The following is a 14,792-nucleotide window of genomic DNA, read 5'->3' as shown; positions in this document are numbered from 1 at the left end:
CACTACCAGATATGGCTGTCTATCATAAGCCTTCTCCAAATCAATAAACACCATACTGTATGCAAACCTTTCTGTTTTTCAATGCTTCTCTTTGAGCTTCCTCAATACAGAGACTACATCATATGTTCTTCTCTATCACATAAAACTAAAATGCTTCTCCCCTACGGTGGTCTTTTTCCTAAGCCTTCTGTCTAGAACCCTTTCCTAAATTTTCATTGTGTGTCACATCTCAGCTTTCTCCCTCTATAGTTTCTACAATCCTGACTATAACCCTTTTCTTTATAAATGGAATAGGGGGCTTTGCCCCCTGCTCGCTTTGCTCGCCAACTCCCGTGTTTGGTTTTCCGGATACACACTTTTAAGATTTTTTTTTTCTTTGAATTGTTGCTATTTCATTAGTTTCACTTTTATTTCAGAACTTCTGTGAAAACAATATTTGTAATCTTGAGAGTCCCAACGTGCTGAATCTTTTTAATGAGGTCAGTGAGACATGTGTTTAATGACATTGTACCATAATTCAGGATAGGTTTCTCTGTTTGGAATTTCAGCACAGACAAAACGATCAACATCATCAGCAGTTAATTATCTACAAAGTAACAAATAAATGCATGTGCGGTAAACTCCGTTTTTGTAATTCTCAAGATTCTTTATTTGTCACATGCATAGTTATACAGGACAACATGCAGTGAAATGCATTCTGATCTGCTTACCAAAAACTGTGCAAAGTTAGAAGAATATCAGTTAGATTAGCAAAAAGTCATAGATTGAAAGATAACAGTAGAGTAGAACATAATAAATAACTAAAATTATGTGAATAAAGTAGAATTAAGTGTTAAGGTGCAATAGTGTAGTGATTACTGTGCAAAAACCAAACTTAGACTGGTGCATAGTTAAATGAGGCAGTTTGTTTGTTTGTGCTACTGCGATGTTTACTTTCTTTTTTTATATTTTCTAATTTTCCTACTTTCATATCCTTTAACTTTCTCCACATCTGTATAGCGACCAATGTTTTTTTTTAGAGCCTTTCGAATTACACTGCTTTCATAATCTCTAACCTGCTCTGCATGTGTTTAGTGCCAACATTTGTGAACGTCTTTATGAAGTTCTACTTTGTCTTTTACTCTGTCTTTTAATTCTGAGCCGGATTGGACATGTTTTTTTTTTCAGTTCCACTTGTTCTGGGAGGATAATTACTTTCTTTATTTTCTGAATTTGCACCTCGATTATTCCTTATCTTTTTTGCTCTTTTTTCTCACCAACGTTTTTGAGTCTCTTTTCTCCGTGCTACTTTCTTCTTCGTTTAGATGTTGACATTTCATTTATAACGTGTTGTCCCTAGATAGATAGACAGATCGATAGATAGATACTTCATTAATCCCAAGAGGAAATTCACATAATCCAGTAGCAGTATACTGATACAAAAAACAATATTAAAGAGTAATAAAAATGCATGTAAAAACAGACAATAACTTTGAATAATGTTAGCATTTACTCCCCCGGGTGGAATTGAAGAGTCACATAGTGTGGGGGAGGAACGATCTCCTCAGTCTGTCATTGGAGCAGGACAGTGACAAAAGTCTGTCACTGAAGCTACTCCTCTGCCCGGAGATGACACTGTTAAGTGGATGCAGTGGATTCTTCATGATTGACAGGAGTTTGCTTAATGCCCGTCGCTCTGCCACAGATGTTAAACTGTCCAGCTTTATTCCTACAATAGAGCCTGCCTTCTTAACAAGTTTGTCCAGGCGTGAGACATCCTTCTTCTTTATGCTGCCTCCCCAGCACACCACCGCGTAGAAGAGGGCACTCACCACAACCGTCTGGTAGAACATCTGCAGCATCTTATTGCAGATGTTGAAGGACGCCAACCTTCTAAGTAGGCTCTGACCTTTCTCACACAGAGCATCAGTAGTCCAGTCCAATTTGTCATCCAGCTGCACTCCCAGGTATTTATAGGTCTGTACTCTGTGCACACAGTCTCCTCTGATGATCACGGGGTCCATGAGGGCCCTGGGCCTCCTAAAATCCACCACCAGTTTCTTGGTCTTGCTGGTGTTCAGGTGTAAGTGGTTTGAGTCACACCATTTAACAAAGTCTTTGATTAGCTTCCTATACTCCTCCTACTGTCCACTCCTGATGAAGCCCACAATAGCAGTGTCATCAGCGAACTTTTGCAGGTGGCATGACTCCAAATCATATTGGAAGTCTGATGTATATAGGCTGAACAGGACTGGAGAAAGTACAGCCCCCTGCGGCGCTCCTGTGTTGCTGACCACAATGTCAGACCTGCAGTTCCCAAGACGCACATACTGAGGTCTGTCTGTAAGATAGTCAACGATCCATGGCACCAGGTGTGAGTCTACTCCCATCTCAGTCAGCTTGTCCCTAAGGAGCAGAGGATGGATGGTGTTGAAGGTGCTAGAGAAGTCCAAAAACATAATTCTTACAGCACCACTGCCTCTGTCCAGGTGGGAGAGGGTCGGTGTAGCATATAGATGATGGCATCCTCCGCTCCCACTTTCTCCTGGTATGCGTTTCTTTTAAATGTCTTCCGTGATCTGGTCTCGACGCAGTTATGTTTCTCTCCAGGATTTTTTTATTATAACCGAGAGATATGGTCACATAGTTCCTCCACTCCTTTGGTATTCTCTCCTGTTTATAGATCTTCTGTATTAGATTCCACAACACATCTACTCTCTCTTCCCCTAAACTTTTTCACATTTTTGTTGATATTTCATCAGGTTCTGTTGTGTTTCCATTATTCATTCTTTTCAATATATCCTTTTCTTCATCCTTATTATTGGTACAAGCCCTTCATTTGAGACTTCATCCCCAAATACTACCCTTGGATTTTCTTCATTCAACAGGTTTTCAAAGTATTTCTTCCAACTATTCTTGATTCTGTCATGCTTACTCAAGACCACACCTTGCTATTCTTTCTTCTTCTTTATCTGCCTAATATCCTTTCCATTTTTGTTCCTAGCCTTCACTATTCTAAAAATAATTCTCTGCTTTTTCTCTCTCCAATTTTTCATACACCTCCTCCAAAGCTTGTGCCTTGGCTCTTGCTACTGTCTTCTTTTTCTCCTTGTTTATCTGCCTATACATTTCTCTATCTTACTCCCTCCCTGATTGGTACCATGTCTTCTTTGCCTCCTTCTTAGCCTTTATCACATCCTTCATCTCTCTGTTTCACCAGTGTGTCTCTTTGTCCTCAGATGGGCACTTTCCTGTCATCCTACCCAACACTTCTTCACCTGCTCTTAATACAACTTTGCTATTATCTCACCATTCCTCCACACTATCAAACGGCTGCACTTCATTTAACACATTCTGATTAAAACTGCTTCTAAGCTCTTCCACTTTAAGCTTGTCATTGCTTGCTCTGTTCTTTTTCTCAAGCTGATTCTGATCTCCCAGTCATCACCATCATTTTATGTTGCACTGTCACACTTTATGACCTGACAATTCTTTATCTCTTTAAAGTGAAATCCTATCCACATTAGAAAGTCTATTTGGCTTTCCTTTCCTGCACTACTATAAGCCACGTGCCGATTTACGTTCTTTACAAAAAATTAGACACCATGGCAAAATCTACTTATCCTCTCTCCTTCTCCATTTCTCTCCTCTACTCCCCAACCTCAATGTAACATCCACCATCTCCCTACTCTATTTGAAATGCCTATTTAGATCACCACCAACATGCACCTTTTCTCTCTCTTGTACAGCCCCAGCTTTTGTGCCCAGAAAGTGTCCTTCTCCTCTTCTTCACAGACCACTTAAGGAGCATATGTATGATTGACATTAACTACTCACCAAGGCCCAGCTTTCCCCTCATCACCCTATTACTCCTCCTATATCTACTGACACTTTTAGTTCGTTAGATACAGTGTAGCCAAAACTTATTTGTACACTGTGAAAAAATGATCATAACACACAAGTATTTGTAACATTTTAGACATAAAGTTTGCTCTTCAATATCCTCAATTTCATTTCCATTTTAACCATGTTTTCACAGTGTACAAATAATTTGTGGCTGCACTGTACTACTACACCTACACCATTTCTTCCTTGCTCATTTGCTCCACTGTACATCTTAAAGCCTCCTCCCAATTCTCTTGCCTCATTCCACTTTCATCTACTTTCCTGTGTACACTGAAAAAAGTTTGGTAATGATTCACACTTAGTATTTTCAATCTGAACCAATATAATGTTTTTTAGCTTATTGATCCCACAATTTTTAAGTTGAGGCAAACATTTAGAGTGATTGAGTGCAATTCACTTGTTTTATGCTGAAGTTAATCTATTTTTAAGTTGTTCTTCTTTTTTCGCAATTGGAAAGCCATCACGCTGGAAAGTTCGACCGGAAGAATATACAAACGGCCCTTCAAACACAGCACACAAACAACCTAAAATATTAGGTTAACTGAAATAGGATTTTTACTTTTATTCCCTCCACCATAACTTCATTTGGTACAAACATTTTTTTTTACTTGATTGAGATCTGAAACCAAATATTTCAAGCTACGACACTAAATGATTAATCTTAAGTTGCTTGAAAGAAAAAATTTATGTTGAATGAACAACATCAGTGTTATACTTTTTTCAGTGTACACTCCCACTTTCCTCTTTTCCAACAAATCTGCCAACTTTGTTCCTTTCTAAGTCCCAACATTAAGTGTCTCCACTCTTACCATTAACTTGCCCTTATCTTTACCCTATCTTGTCTTCATCTTCTGCTTCTTCTGGACTAACATCTTTAACTGGGCCCACCCTTGGCCTAGTAGCTCTCGCTCACTCACCACAGAGTTCAAGCAAGGTTCTTGTGGATAACCCATGGGGTACACCCTAGCATTTTCAGAAAATGATTGGATTGAGTCAATTATTAAGGTTTTGTCTAAGTTTTACAGCCAGATGCCCTACCTGACACTAACCCTCTGTATTTATCTGGGCTCGAGACTGGCACCAAGTTGGGCTGGTTTGCCCAACCATTGGCTAAATTACTAGTGATAGCATTTGTAAAACATAGCCCCTCATTTTCCAGAATAGAGGAGGTACAGTAACAGAGACAGTCATTGACCCAGAAGAATAAAGTGATTTTAGGTACAATATTGTCATGATCTTTAGAGATGCTGAAATGCTTAAATCATGGATTAATTTTGTATCAAAATGCATGGTGTCTGTTGCTTTCAAATTCAACTGTGGTGCCATTAAGAGCTGCAACAGGTTAGAATATTAGAATATTGTTATTCCTGACTTATGTTTAATTTTTATTGTGTCTTCTATTTTTCTATTCTTCATTTTGTAAAGCACTTTGAGCTACATTTTTTTTTGTATAAAAATGTGCTATATAAATAAATGTTAATTGATTGATTGATTGATTCCTGCAGTTAGCATCCAATCAGGATATAGGTGTAACCATCATCATCGTTAAATTGCATAATTGCCATATTTGCATTTTGTATGGACAAAACAGCAATGTGCATCTGCATCTTCCCCATCCTCTCACATTCTAATGTACAAATTGAATATTTAGTTTAACACTAATGAAAATGACAGCATGTTTCTTTGAAAGACATTGCCTAAATTCCTTCAGAAATCTAGTCAAAATTGATGTGGGCTCTCATAGTTTACAGCATTCCTAAATAAAAAAGGTTTGATAACAAAGTGCATAAAACACAACACAAAAAAAAAGAATTGTTTGAACAGAAATTTCAAAAAATATTTTAATATAATGGAACTACGGTATATTGAAATAATTAGTATGGCATAACAAACAATATATTGATTAATTTACCCATTTTCTGAACCTGATTATTCTATATGAGGGTCATGCGGTGATGTATTCTCTCTGCAACATTTGACCCAAAAGAACCATCCCATGCTTTCCATACAATTGCATTCACCCAAACATACTCATTCAATACCAGATTAGAGTCAGGAAACTGGAGTAGAAGGAGTAACCCAACTTAAACACAGGGGCTGCTGTTCAAACTTCACACAGAAAGTACACTATTTACATAAATTCTACAATGCCTTCCTATCCTAATTATTTATAAATGTAGTAATGTTTCTATATGCATAAATATTCTGCATACTTTACGTGAATGTAACAAGTAATATTGTTTGTCAGGTGTCATTAGTACATTTTGCATTCATTTGCAATAAAGCAAACAGAAAAAAATATATTCGTTCATTTTAAAATATTGCCGATTAATTTTGTTTAAGGTCAAAATGCAAATAGACCTTGCTTTTGGATTTCTGATTGTTTGGGTGTGTGTGTCACAAAGTTTAATTTGTAGGACGCTTACTCAGGTGATGGTGGTGGTTGGGTGCATGCACTGCTACAACCCAGGATGGAGCAATTGCAGGTTAAGGGCCTTGTGCAAGGGCCCAAAGAAATGAAATCATTTACGGGCACGTTTAGATATTATAATTCAAATTGAGTAGCAGAGTTTTCAATTTGAAAAATGGATAACTGAATATAGTCAGACCAGCTGATTATTAGTTTATTCAGTGAAGACAATCTATGGGTAGTTATGTGCACCTATTTAAATAAACAGTAGTGGCGAGATCCAGGAAGTATGGCAAAAATGTAATAGATATCATGGTAATAGAAAGCACAGTTGTGCAGCTTTTGGGCTTCACACATGCTAAAATTCTAGCAGTAGTTTAGCTTGATGTTTGCAATTAATTCTGTGTGATTTCCATTTAAAAGATAATTTCAGACATTATATAAAATAGGGGCGGCACGGTGGCGCAGTGGTAGCGCTGCTGCCTCAAGCAGTTAGGAGACCCGGGTTCGCTTCCGGTCCTCCCTGATGGAGTTTGCATGTTCTCCCCATGTCTGCGTGGGTTTCCTCCGGGTGCTCCGGTTTCCTCCCACTATCCAAAGACATGCAGGTTAGGTGGATTGGCGATTCTAAATTGGCCCTAATGTGTGCTTGGTGTGTTTGTGTGTGTCCTGCGGTGGGTTGGCACCCTGCCAAGGATTGGTTCCTGCCTTGTGCCCTGTGTTGGCTGGGTTTGGCTCCAGCAGACCCCCGTGGCCCTGTGTTCGGATTCAGCGGGTTAGAAAATGGATGGATGGATGGATATATAAAATATTCTGATTCTGATTTAACATTAAGACATGTTTGAAGGATAATTCTAGGGCTTACAACAGCATGAAAACAACATTGACAGATGAAACCCTACAATGATGAATAAAAAGTAGGGAGATAAGACAGAGGAAAAAATCTGCAAACTACAGTACAGTAACTAAAAACTACACTTAAGTGTATCAGATTTGCTGTCAATTGTTAAAGAGGCCTGTCTGAAAATTAGGAGTGAATAAGGTGAGAAAAGAAAAAATAGTTTCAGTAAAAGCAAGTAGTTTGTGTGTTTGTAAGTCCAACGCAGATTTCAGTTCATTAACATTAATGAATTACATAGTGTATAGTTATATTAAGTGGGGAGTTGTTGTAAAAGAAAACTTTTTAGGATCCAGTTGGACAGGTGAAATAGGCATAATGAGTTTTATAGCAAGGAGTGTTTCAAAATTGTCCTCTAGATGGCACCCACTGTACACCAAATGCATACGATGCAAAAGCAGCTAATGCTGCCACCTAACTACACTTTGGCCATAAGCTGCTGGTCTGATGTTAACTGTGTATTATTACCAATGCTTCTAGAAGTAAATATATAGTTCCAATGCATGCATGCTTTTTACTAGATTAAACTATTCTGCAACATCATTTCTAAATATATTGTAGGTGACTGAAATGATTTTCTATGTCACCTGACAGTTTTTTTTTTTAAATGTGGCCATTTAAAAATTACACTTTGTATTATTGGTCTGTTAGCAAATAATCCTCAAATGCCTTTACCCCTACTCATGCATCTCACACTCGTACTTTCTCTTTCATCTCATCACCGAACCAAACTAACCAATCAGATTGCTCAGAGGGACTGGACACACAGACCTCAGTGTTTTATTACAGAAGTAGCTTCTTTCAAGGACCAGATTTAGCCTTCTTGAGAGACCAGTCCCACTTTGTAGAGCTCAGTGTGAAGAAACCTTATGGGCCACTAATGTCAGAATTTAAGCAGCATGTTATTTTGTTGATTTTTTACTGTCTGTTCTGGTGACGTTATGAGCGACAAAGTCTACAGAATAAAACAAATTTAGCTTTTTTTTTTTGTTTTACTTCAGATTCAATCACCTGCGGTGGGCTGGGGCCCTGCCCGGGATTTGTTTCCTGCCTTGTGCCCTGTGTTGGCTGGGATTGGCTCTAGCAGACCCCCGTGTACCCTGTAGTTAGGATATAGCGGGTTGGATAATGGATGGATTTAATCACATGTAGACTTTAGATTCATGAAAGAAGCCATTTATGATTTTATTAGAGCTTATTATCAAATAATTATCTGTAGGTTTTGTTTTGACAGTTCATGTTGCTACTAATTTGTTTAATTAATAATTAGGTCAATTTTGATTAACATTGCAAAGAATTTGATGAACTTTTAGAAAGTCATTATTAGCCCATTTTATTGAAGCTTGATGTGAAATTTAACATTGTGTGCTATACTTCTTTATGGTATTAAACGCAAATTAAATCAAAGAATCAGTTGGACAAAGCATCAGTGATTGCTGTGGATTTTTAATGCTTCATAATTCAATAGATATTGTGAAGCTACATGGGTTCATGGGTGTATTTCAGAATGATTTATAAAAATGGAAGTGTATTTTTATAATAATGTACATATAAGTAACAGTGGTTTTATTGTTTCAGAATAGTTTACAATAAAACAACTCGCAAAATATCAAATGCACCAGGAGTAGAATTCAGAGTTCCTGGGTTTGGCAGAACTAGCCCTGTGGAATTCTTGGACAACCACAAGTTAGCAGGTTGGTTTTAATTAACTATTTTATATCCAATTTTTCTTTTCAATAGGGCCAAGGCAGTGAGGAAATCTTTGAGGTAATCTTTAGATTACTTCACATTAGACATACTGTACTGTATATGAATTTTAGCAAATGATCTTACTTACTATAATCAGTCAATATTTATAGTCAATATTTGATAAATTAATGCACTACTAATTCCTATTACTCCTAAATATTTATTCTTTATTTATTGGGCACATATTACATCTTCATGTTAAGTATTACATTTTCAAATTTTTTTTAATTATCTTAAAATGTACTTTGAAATATACATTTCAATGGCATTTTTAGTATGGAAATTCTAGGATTGCACACAATATTTACTCAAGAAAATGTCATTATTCAGTCATACCATGGAGTTATTAAACTGAACCATTTCACACTTACATACAGTAGCTGTTAAACCTCAACTGAAGGAGAGAGGAAGGAGGGAGAAACTCTGTGTTTCTAATTTAGGAAAGGAGTCCCATACCAGCACCAATGATTATAAATTTTTGGCCTAATAACACCAGCAAAAATCACACAAACCATGCAGATCAATGAGCATATCTTGTGAACAACAGCACAGTCAAAAAAGAATCAATACTAAAAGCTGTCGAAACATCAAATAACCATCATCAGCACAAGGATACTGAAATTGCAAGCCAAGTCAAGTTGTGGAGCATTGCGTTGCCGCACTCACTACACAACGAAACAACTCGGGATCCTGGTTGGCAACACCCCAGTCAGACAGTCAGTCCAATCCCACCCTCTGAAAATGACCATCTATCTGCCACCTCCAACTGTTATGTGGGTGACTCCTTGGACTGGTCCAGCCACTTGGGTCCCCAACAATAAGGATCTTACGAGCTGGATCACCCTTGGGGAAACGCGCCACATGGCCGTAGTGCCATAACTGACGCTCCCTTACATGCAGGTAATGTGCCTCATTCGGGACTCCATGAGCAACAGCTTGAGCAGAGATGCCCAGACTTCCCTCTCCCCGGCCACTTCTTCTAACTCTTCCAGGGGAATCCCGAGGTGTTCCCATGCCAGCCAGGAGACATAGTCCCCCCAGCGTGTCCTGGGTCTTCCCCAGGGCCTCCTCCCGGTTGGATGTGCCCAGAACATCTCGCCAGGGAGGGGTCCAGGAGGCATCCTGATCAGATGCCCGAGCCACCTCATCTGACTCCTCTTGATGCGGAGGAGTAGCGGCTCTACTCTGAGCCCCTCCCGGATGACTGAGCTTCTCACCCTATCTTTAAGGGAAAGCCCAGACACCCTGCGGAGGAAACTCATTTCAGCCGCTTGTATTCGCAATCTCGTTCTTTCGGTCAGTACCCCTAGCTCATGACCATAGGTGAGAGTAGGAACGTAGATCGACCTGTAAATTGAGAGCTTTGCCTTACAGCTCAGCTCCTTTTTCACCACGACAGACCAATGCAAAGCCCGCATCACTGCAGATGCTGCACCGATTCGCCTGTCGATCTCATGCTCCATTCTTCCCTCACTCGTGAACAAGACCCCAAGATACTTGAACTACTCCACTTGGGGCAGGATCTCACTCCACCCTTTTCCGGCTGAGGACCATGGTCTCGGATTTGGAGGTATTGATTCCCATCCCAGCCGCTTCACACTCAGCTGCAAACCAATCCAGAGAGAGCTGAAGATCACGGCCTGATGAAGCAAACAGGACAACATCATCTGCAAAAAGCAGTAACCCAATCCTGAGTCAACCAAACCAGACCCCCTCAACACCCTGGCTGCACCTAGAAATTCTGTCCCTAAAAATTATGAACAGAATTGGTGAATAGGGGAAACCTGGCGGAGTCCAATTCTCACTGGAAAATGGTTTGACTTACTGCCGGCAATGCGGACCAAGCTCTGACACCAATTACACAGGGACTGAACAGCCCTTATCAGGGGGTCCGGTTCCTCATACTCCCAGAGCACCCCTCACAGGATTCCGCGAGGGACACGGTCGAACGTCTTTTCCAAGTCCACAAAACACATGTAGACTGGTTGGGCAAACTCCCATGCACCCTCCAGGACCCTGCTAAGGGTGCAGAGTTGGTCCACTGTTACGCGACCAGGACGAAAACCACACTGTTCCTCCTGAATCCGAGGTTCGACTATCTGATGAACCCTCCTCTCCGGAACCTCTGAATAGACTTTACCAGGGAGGCTGAGGAATGTAATCCCTCTGTAGTTGGAACACACCCTCCAGTCACATTTCTTAAAGAGGGGGACCACCATCCTTGTCTGCCAATCCAGAGGCACTGTCCCCGATGTCCATGCGATTTTGCAGATGGACAATAGCACAGTAGACAGGAAGTACCAGGACTCTAAAGACTTGGACCTTGTCCTTTTGCATAGATATCAGGAGCACCACACACCCCTTTCCAGCAACTTCATGACCCCCCATGCTCTCCCAATCCGTCTACTGACTTCATAGGAAGAGTCACTAGAGACATGAATGTCACTGCAAAGGTAAGTAAACCTCTCGACAAGGTCGACACTCTCTCCGCAAACAGACACACTGATGATGGCTGTGTCTAAGAGGTCATTAAAGGTCTGGAAATTGCAAATGAATATTTATGCAGTAGTATAGAAATTCCAATACACCACTATTGGCATATCAGTTAGTCCATGAATAAAACAATGAAAGCACAGATTAAGTTCATTTTTTGAAGAAAATGTTGGTGCACCAGTCCTTTATGCATGCAGACTTCTCTAATGTAATCATTAACTTACCCATTCTGCATATTTTTTTTGCCTTGCAACCAGGCCATTTTTTGCCTAATTTAAAACAACACATCAAGGTGAAAATCAAAAGGCTTTCAGGTGAAAAAAGTCAGAATAAGTCAGAGAGAACATGCAGACTACACACCCTACATGACTTGAGCATAAGACTCTAAGGCTGTCCAGCAACGATTCATTTCAAATCAAAAGAGAATTCATTAAGACATAATGCACAAAATAACCCCCCTAAGTGGAGTATGTATCTAAAATTGACCTGCATGGAAAACGGGTGGTTTGATTGCCTACTAACTTCCTAACTAATCTAACTTCTTATCCATCTATCATTAACACAAATTAGAAAGTGTCTTTTTCTGACAGTATCAGAAGCAGGCCAAGAACTAGATTAGTATCACTAAATTGAAGTCACATAGGCAGTTAGTGAACTTGTAACCTTGTTGTTTGATGTCCAGCACCCTACCCACTACACCAACTCTGTTGCCCATCTCAATGCCTTAGTCCACAAAATATTTATTTTAATCACGACTGACATAAAATAAAACAAATATTTTTCTTCTCTTAAATTATTGATGTGTTACCTTTAAATTTTATTCACCAGGATATTTGCATACAATGGTGCAGCACTTGGTTGGCCTGGGATATGTCAAAAATGAGACTCTTCGTGCAGCACCATATGACTGGCGAATTACTCCCAGTAAGTATCAGTGACTGCTTCCTTTTTGAATAATGGGATAAGAAGCAAAAAGAAATACTATCTCATAGTTGCTTAACCTTCCTTTTCACCAGAGGACTGTTGTACACTACCTTCCAGCTACAGCTGTGCTTGAAAGTTTGTGAACCCTTTAGATTTTTCTATATTTATGCATAAATATGACCTAAAACATCATCAGATTTTCACTCAAGTCCTAAAAGTAGATAAAGAGAAACCAGTTTAACAAATGAGACAAAAATATGATACTTGGTCATTTATTTATTGAGGAAAATGATCGAATATTACATATTTGTGAGTGGCAAAAGTATGTGAACCTCTAGGATTAGCAGTTAGTTTGAAGATGAAATTTGAGTCAGGTGTTTTCAATCAATGGGATGACAATCAGGTGTGAGTGGGCACCCTGTGTTATTTAAAGAACAGGTATCTATGAAAGTCTGCTCTTCACAACACATGTTTGTGGAAGTGTATCATTACACGAACAAAGGATATTTCTGAGGACCTCAGAAAAAGAGTTGTTGATGCTCATCAGGCTGGAAAAGGTTACAAAACCATATCTAAAGAGGTTGGACTCCACCAGTCCACAGTCAGACAGATTGTGTACAAATGGAGGAAATTCAAGACCATTGTTACCCTCCCCAGGAGTGGTCGACCAACCAAGATCACTCCAAGAGCAAGGCGTGTAATAGTCGGCGAGGTCACAAAGGACACCAGGGTAACTTCTAAGCAACCAAAGTCCTCTCTCACATTGGCTAATGTTATTGTTCATGAGTCCACCATCAGGAGAACACTGAACAACAATGGTGTGCATGGCAGGGTTGCAAGGAGAAATCCACTGCTTTCCAAAAAAACATTGCTGCTTATCTGCAGTTTGCTAAAGATCACAAGGACAAACCAGAAGGCTATTGGAAGAATGTTTTGTGGACAGATGAGACCAAAATAGAACTTTTTGGTTTAAATGAAAAGCGTTATGTTTGGAAAAAGGAAAACACTGTAATCCAGCATAAGAACCATATCCCATCTGTGAAACATGGCGGTGGTGGTAGTATCATGGTTTGGGCCTATTTTACTGCATTTGGGCCAGGATGGCTTGCCTTCATTGATGGAATAATGAATTCTGAATTATATCAGAGAATTCTAATGAAATATGTCAGGACATCTGTCCATGAACTGAATCTCAAGAGAAGGTGGGTCATGCAGCAAGACAACGACCCTAAGCACACAAGTTGTTCTACCAAAGAATAGTTAAAGTAGAATAAAGTTAATGTTTTGGAATGGCCAAATCAAAGTCCTGACCTTAATCCAATCGAAATGTTGTGGAAGGACCTGAAACAAGCAGTTAATGTGAGGAAACTCACCAACATCCCAGAGTTGAAGCTGTTCCGTATGGAGGAATGGGCTAAAATTCTCGTAATATTTTGTAACAGATGTATATACTAAAGTAAACTAGTATTTTTCCTCTTTTAAAGTGCATATTTAATATTTCCATATTTAATTTTTTTGTTATTAACTGTGTTTCATTAATTTAATAGTGAATTGTGGATCAAAAACATTATTGGTTATAAGAAGTGAAGTTTGTATTTTTCTAACTGATGTAAACCTACAGATGAACAAGATGAATACTTCAGCAAGCTGAAGGTACTGGTGGAAGAGATGTATGAAAATTACAACAGTTCTGTTCAACTGATTGGGCACAGCATGGGCAGCAACTACATATTGTACTTCTTGAACCAGCAGACACAGGCTTGGAAGGATCACTATATTAAAGGCTTCATCTCATTAGGTGCCCCATGGGGTGGAGTAGTCAAAGCATTAAGAGTTCTTGCTTCAGGTAGGTAACCAAGTACATTTTTATTGGTTTTGTTTTTCTGCAGCAAGAATTTTACTATATTATGAAAATCAAGACCTATGCCCATATTTATTATGCAAGAATTAATCCTGGGAATTGCACTTTAAGGACTGAGAATGAATTTTGTCAAGATTTGGCACCTTTTGATGAAGTTCTGTTGTTATCTGATACTAATGCTAAGGTTTCATCAATGAAACCGCACATAGATTTTTGCCAATTCATAATAACATCAAAAATAATACAGTAACAAGCACCAAAATGGAGGCATGCACACCAAATAAGAATAAAGCCTGATAGTGGTCATGTTTATTTAAGAAAAGCATCATCCACTTATAAGGCCATGGGAAACACCTTTTAAAGTAACAGTTACTGAAACTACCCATGGCTACATGTTTCATTCACTCCTCCAGTGTTTCCGGTTGTCTTCCAGAGTTGCATGCCATGTTCCTCTCCATAATTCCCCCTTATCTTATACAAGAATATTTCTAACACACCAGGAGCCTCTGCCTGCCTTCTTGAATCTTCCCAAGCTTTTAAAGAGTAACATGAATATTCCAGGAGTTCTTGGA

General features: G+C 39.2%; 1 protein-coding gene across 1 annotated transcript in view; it reads left to right on the top strand.

Annotated features, from left to right (window-relative positions):
- The window catches only part of lcat (lecithin-cholesterol acyltransferase), a 54,904-nt gene that overhangs the window by 28,850 nt on the left and 11,262 nt on the right, over nt 1-14,792 (top strand). The window contains exons 3-5 of the mRNA XM_039763840.1: nt 8,772-8,887; nt 12,264-12,359; nt 13,981-14,205. Of these exons, the coding sequence (XP_039619774.1) occupies nt 8,772-8,887; nt 12,264-12,359; nt 13,981-14,205 (437 nt within the window). The remainder of the gene's footprint in view (nt 1-8,771; nt 8,888-12,263; nt 12,360-13,980; nt 14,206-14,792) is intronic.

The sequence above is a fragment of the Polypterus senegalus genome, chromosome 9, assembly GCF_016835505.1.
Source record: "Polypterus senegalus isolate Bchr_013 chromosome 9, ASM1683550v1, whole genome shotgun sequence".
Taxonomy (NCBI): domain Eukaryota; kingdom Metazoa; phylum Chordata; class Cladistia; order Polypteriformes; family Polypteridae; genus Polypterus; species Polypterus senegalus.
Note: the sequence above shows the minus strand (reverse complement) of the source record. Positions and strands in the feature narration are given on the sequence as shown.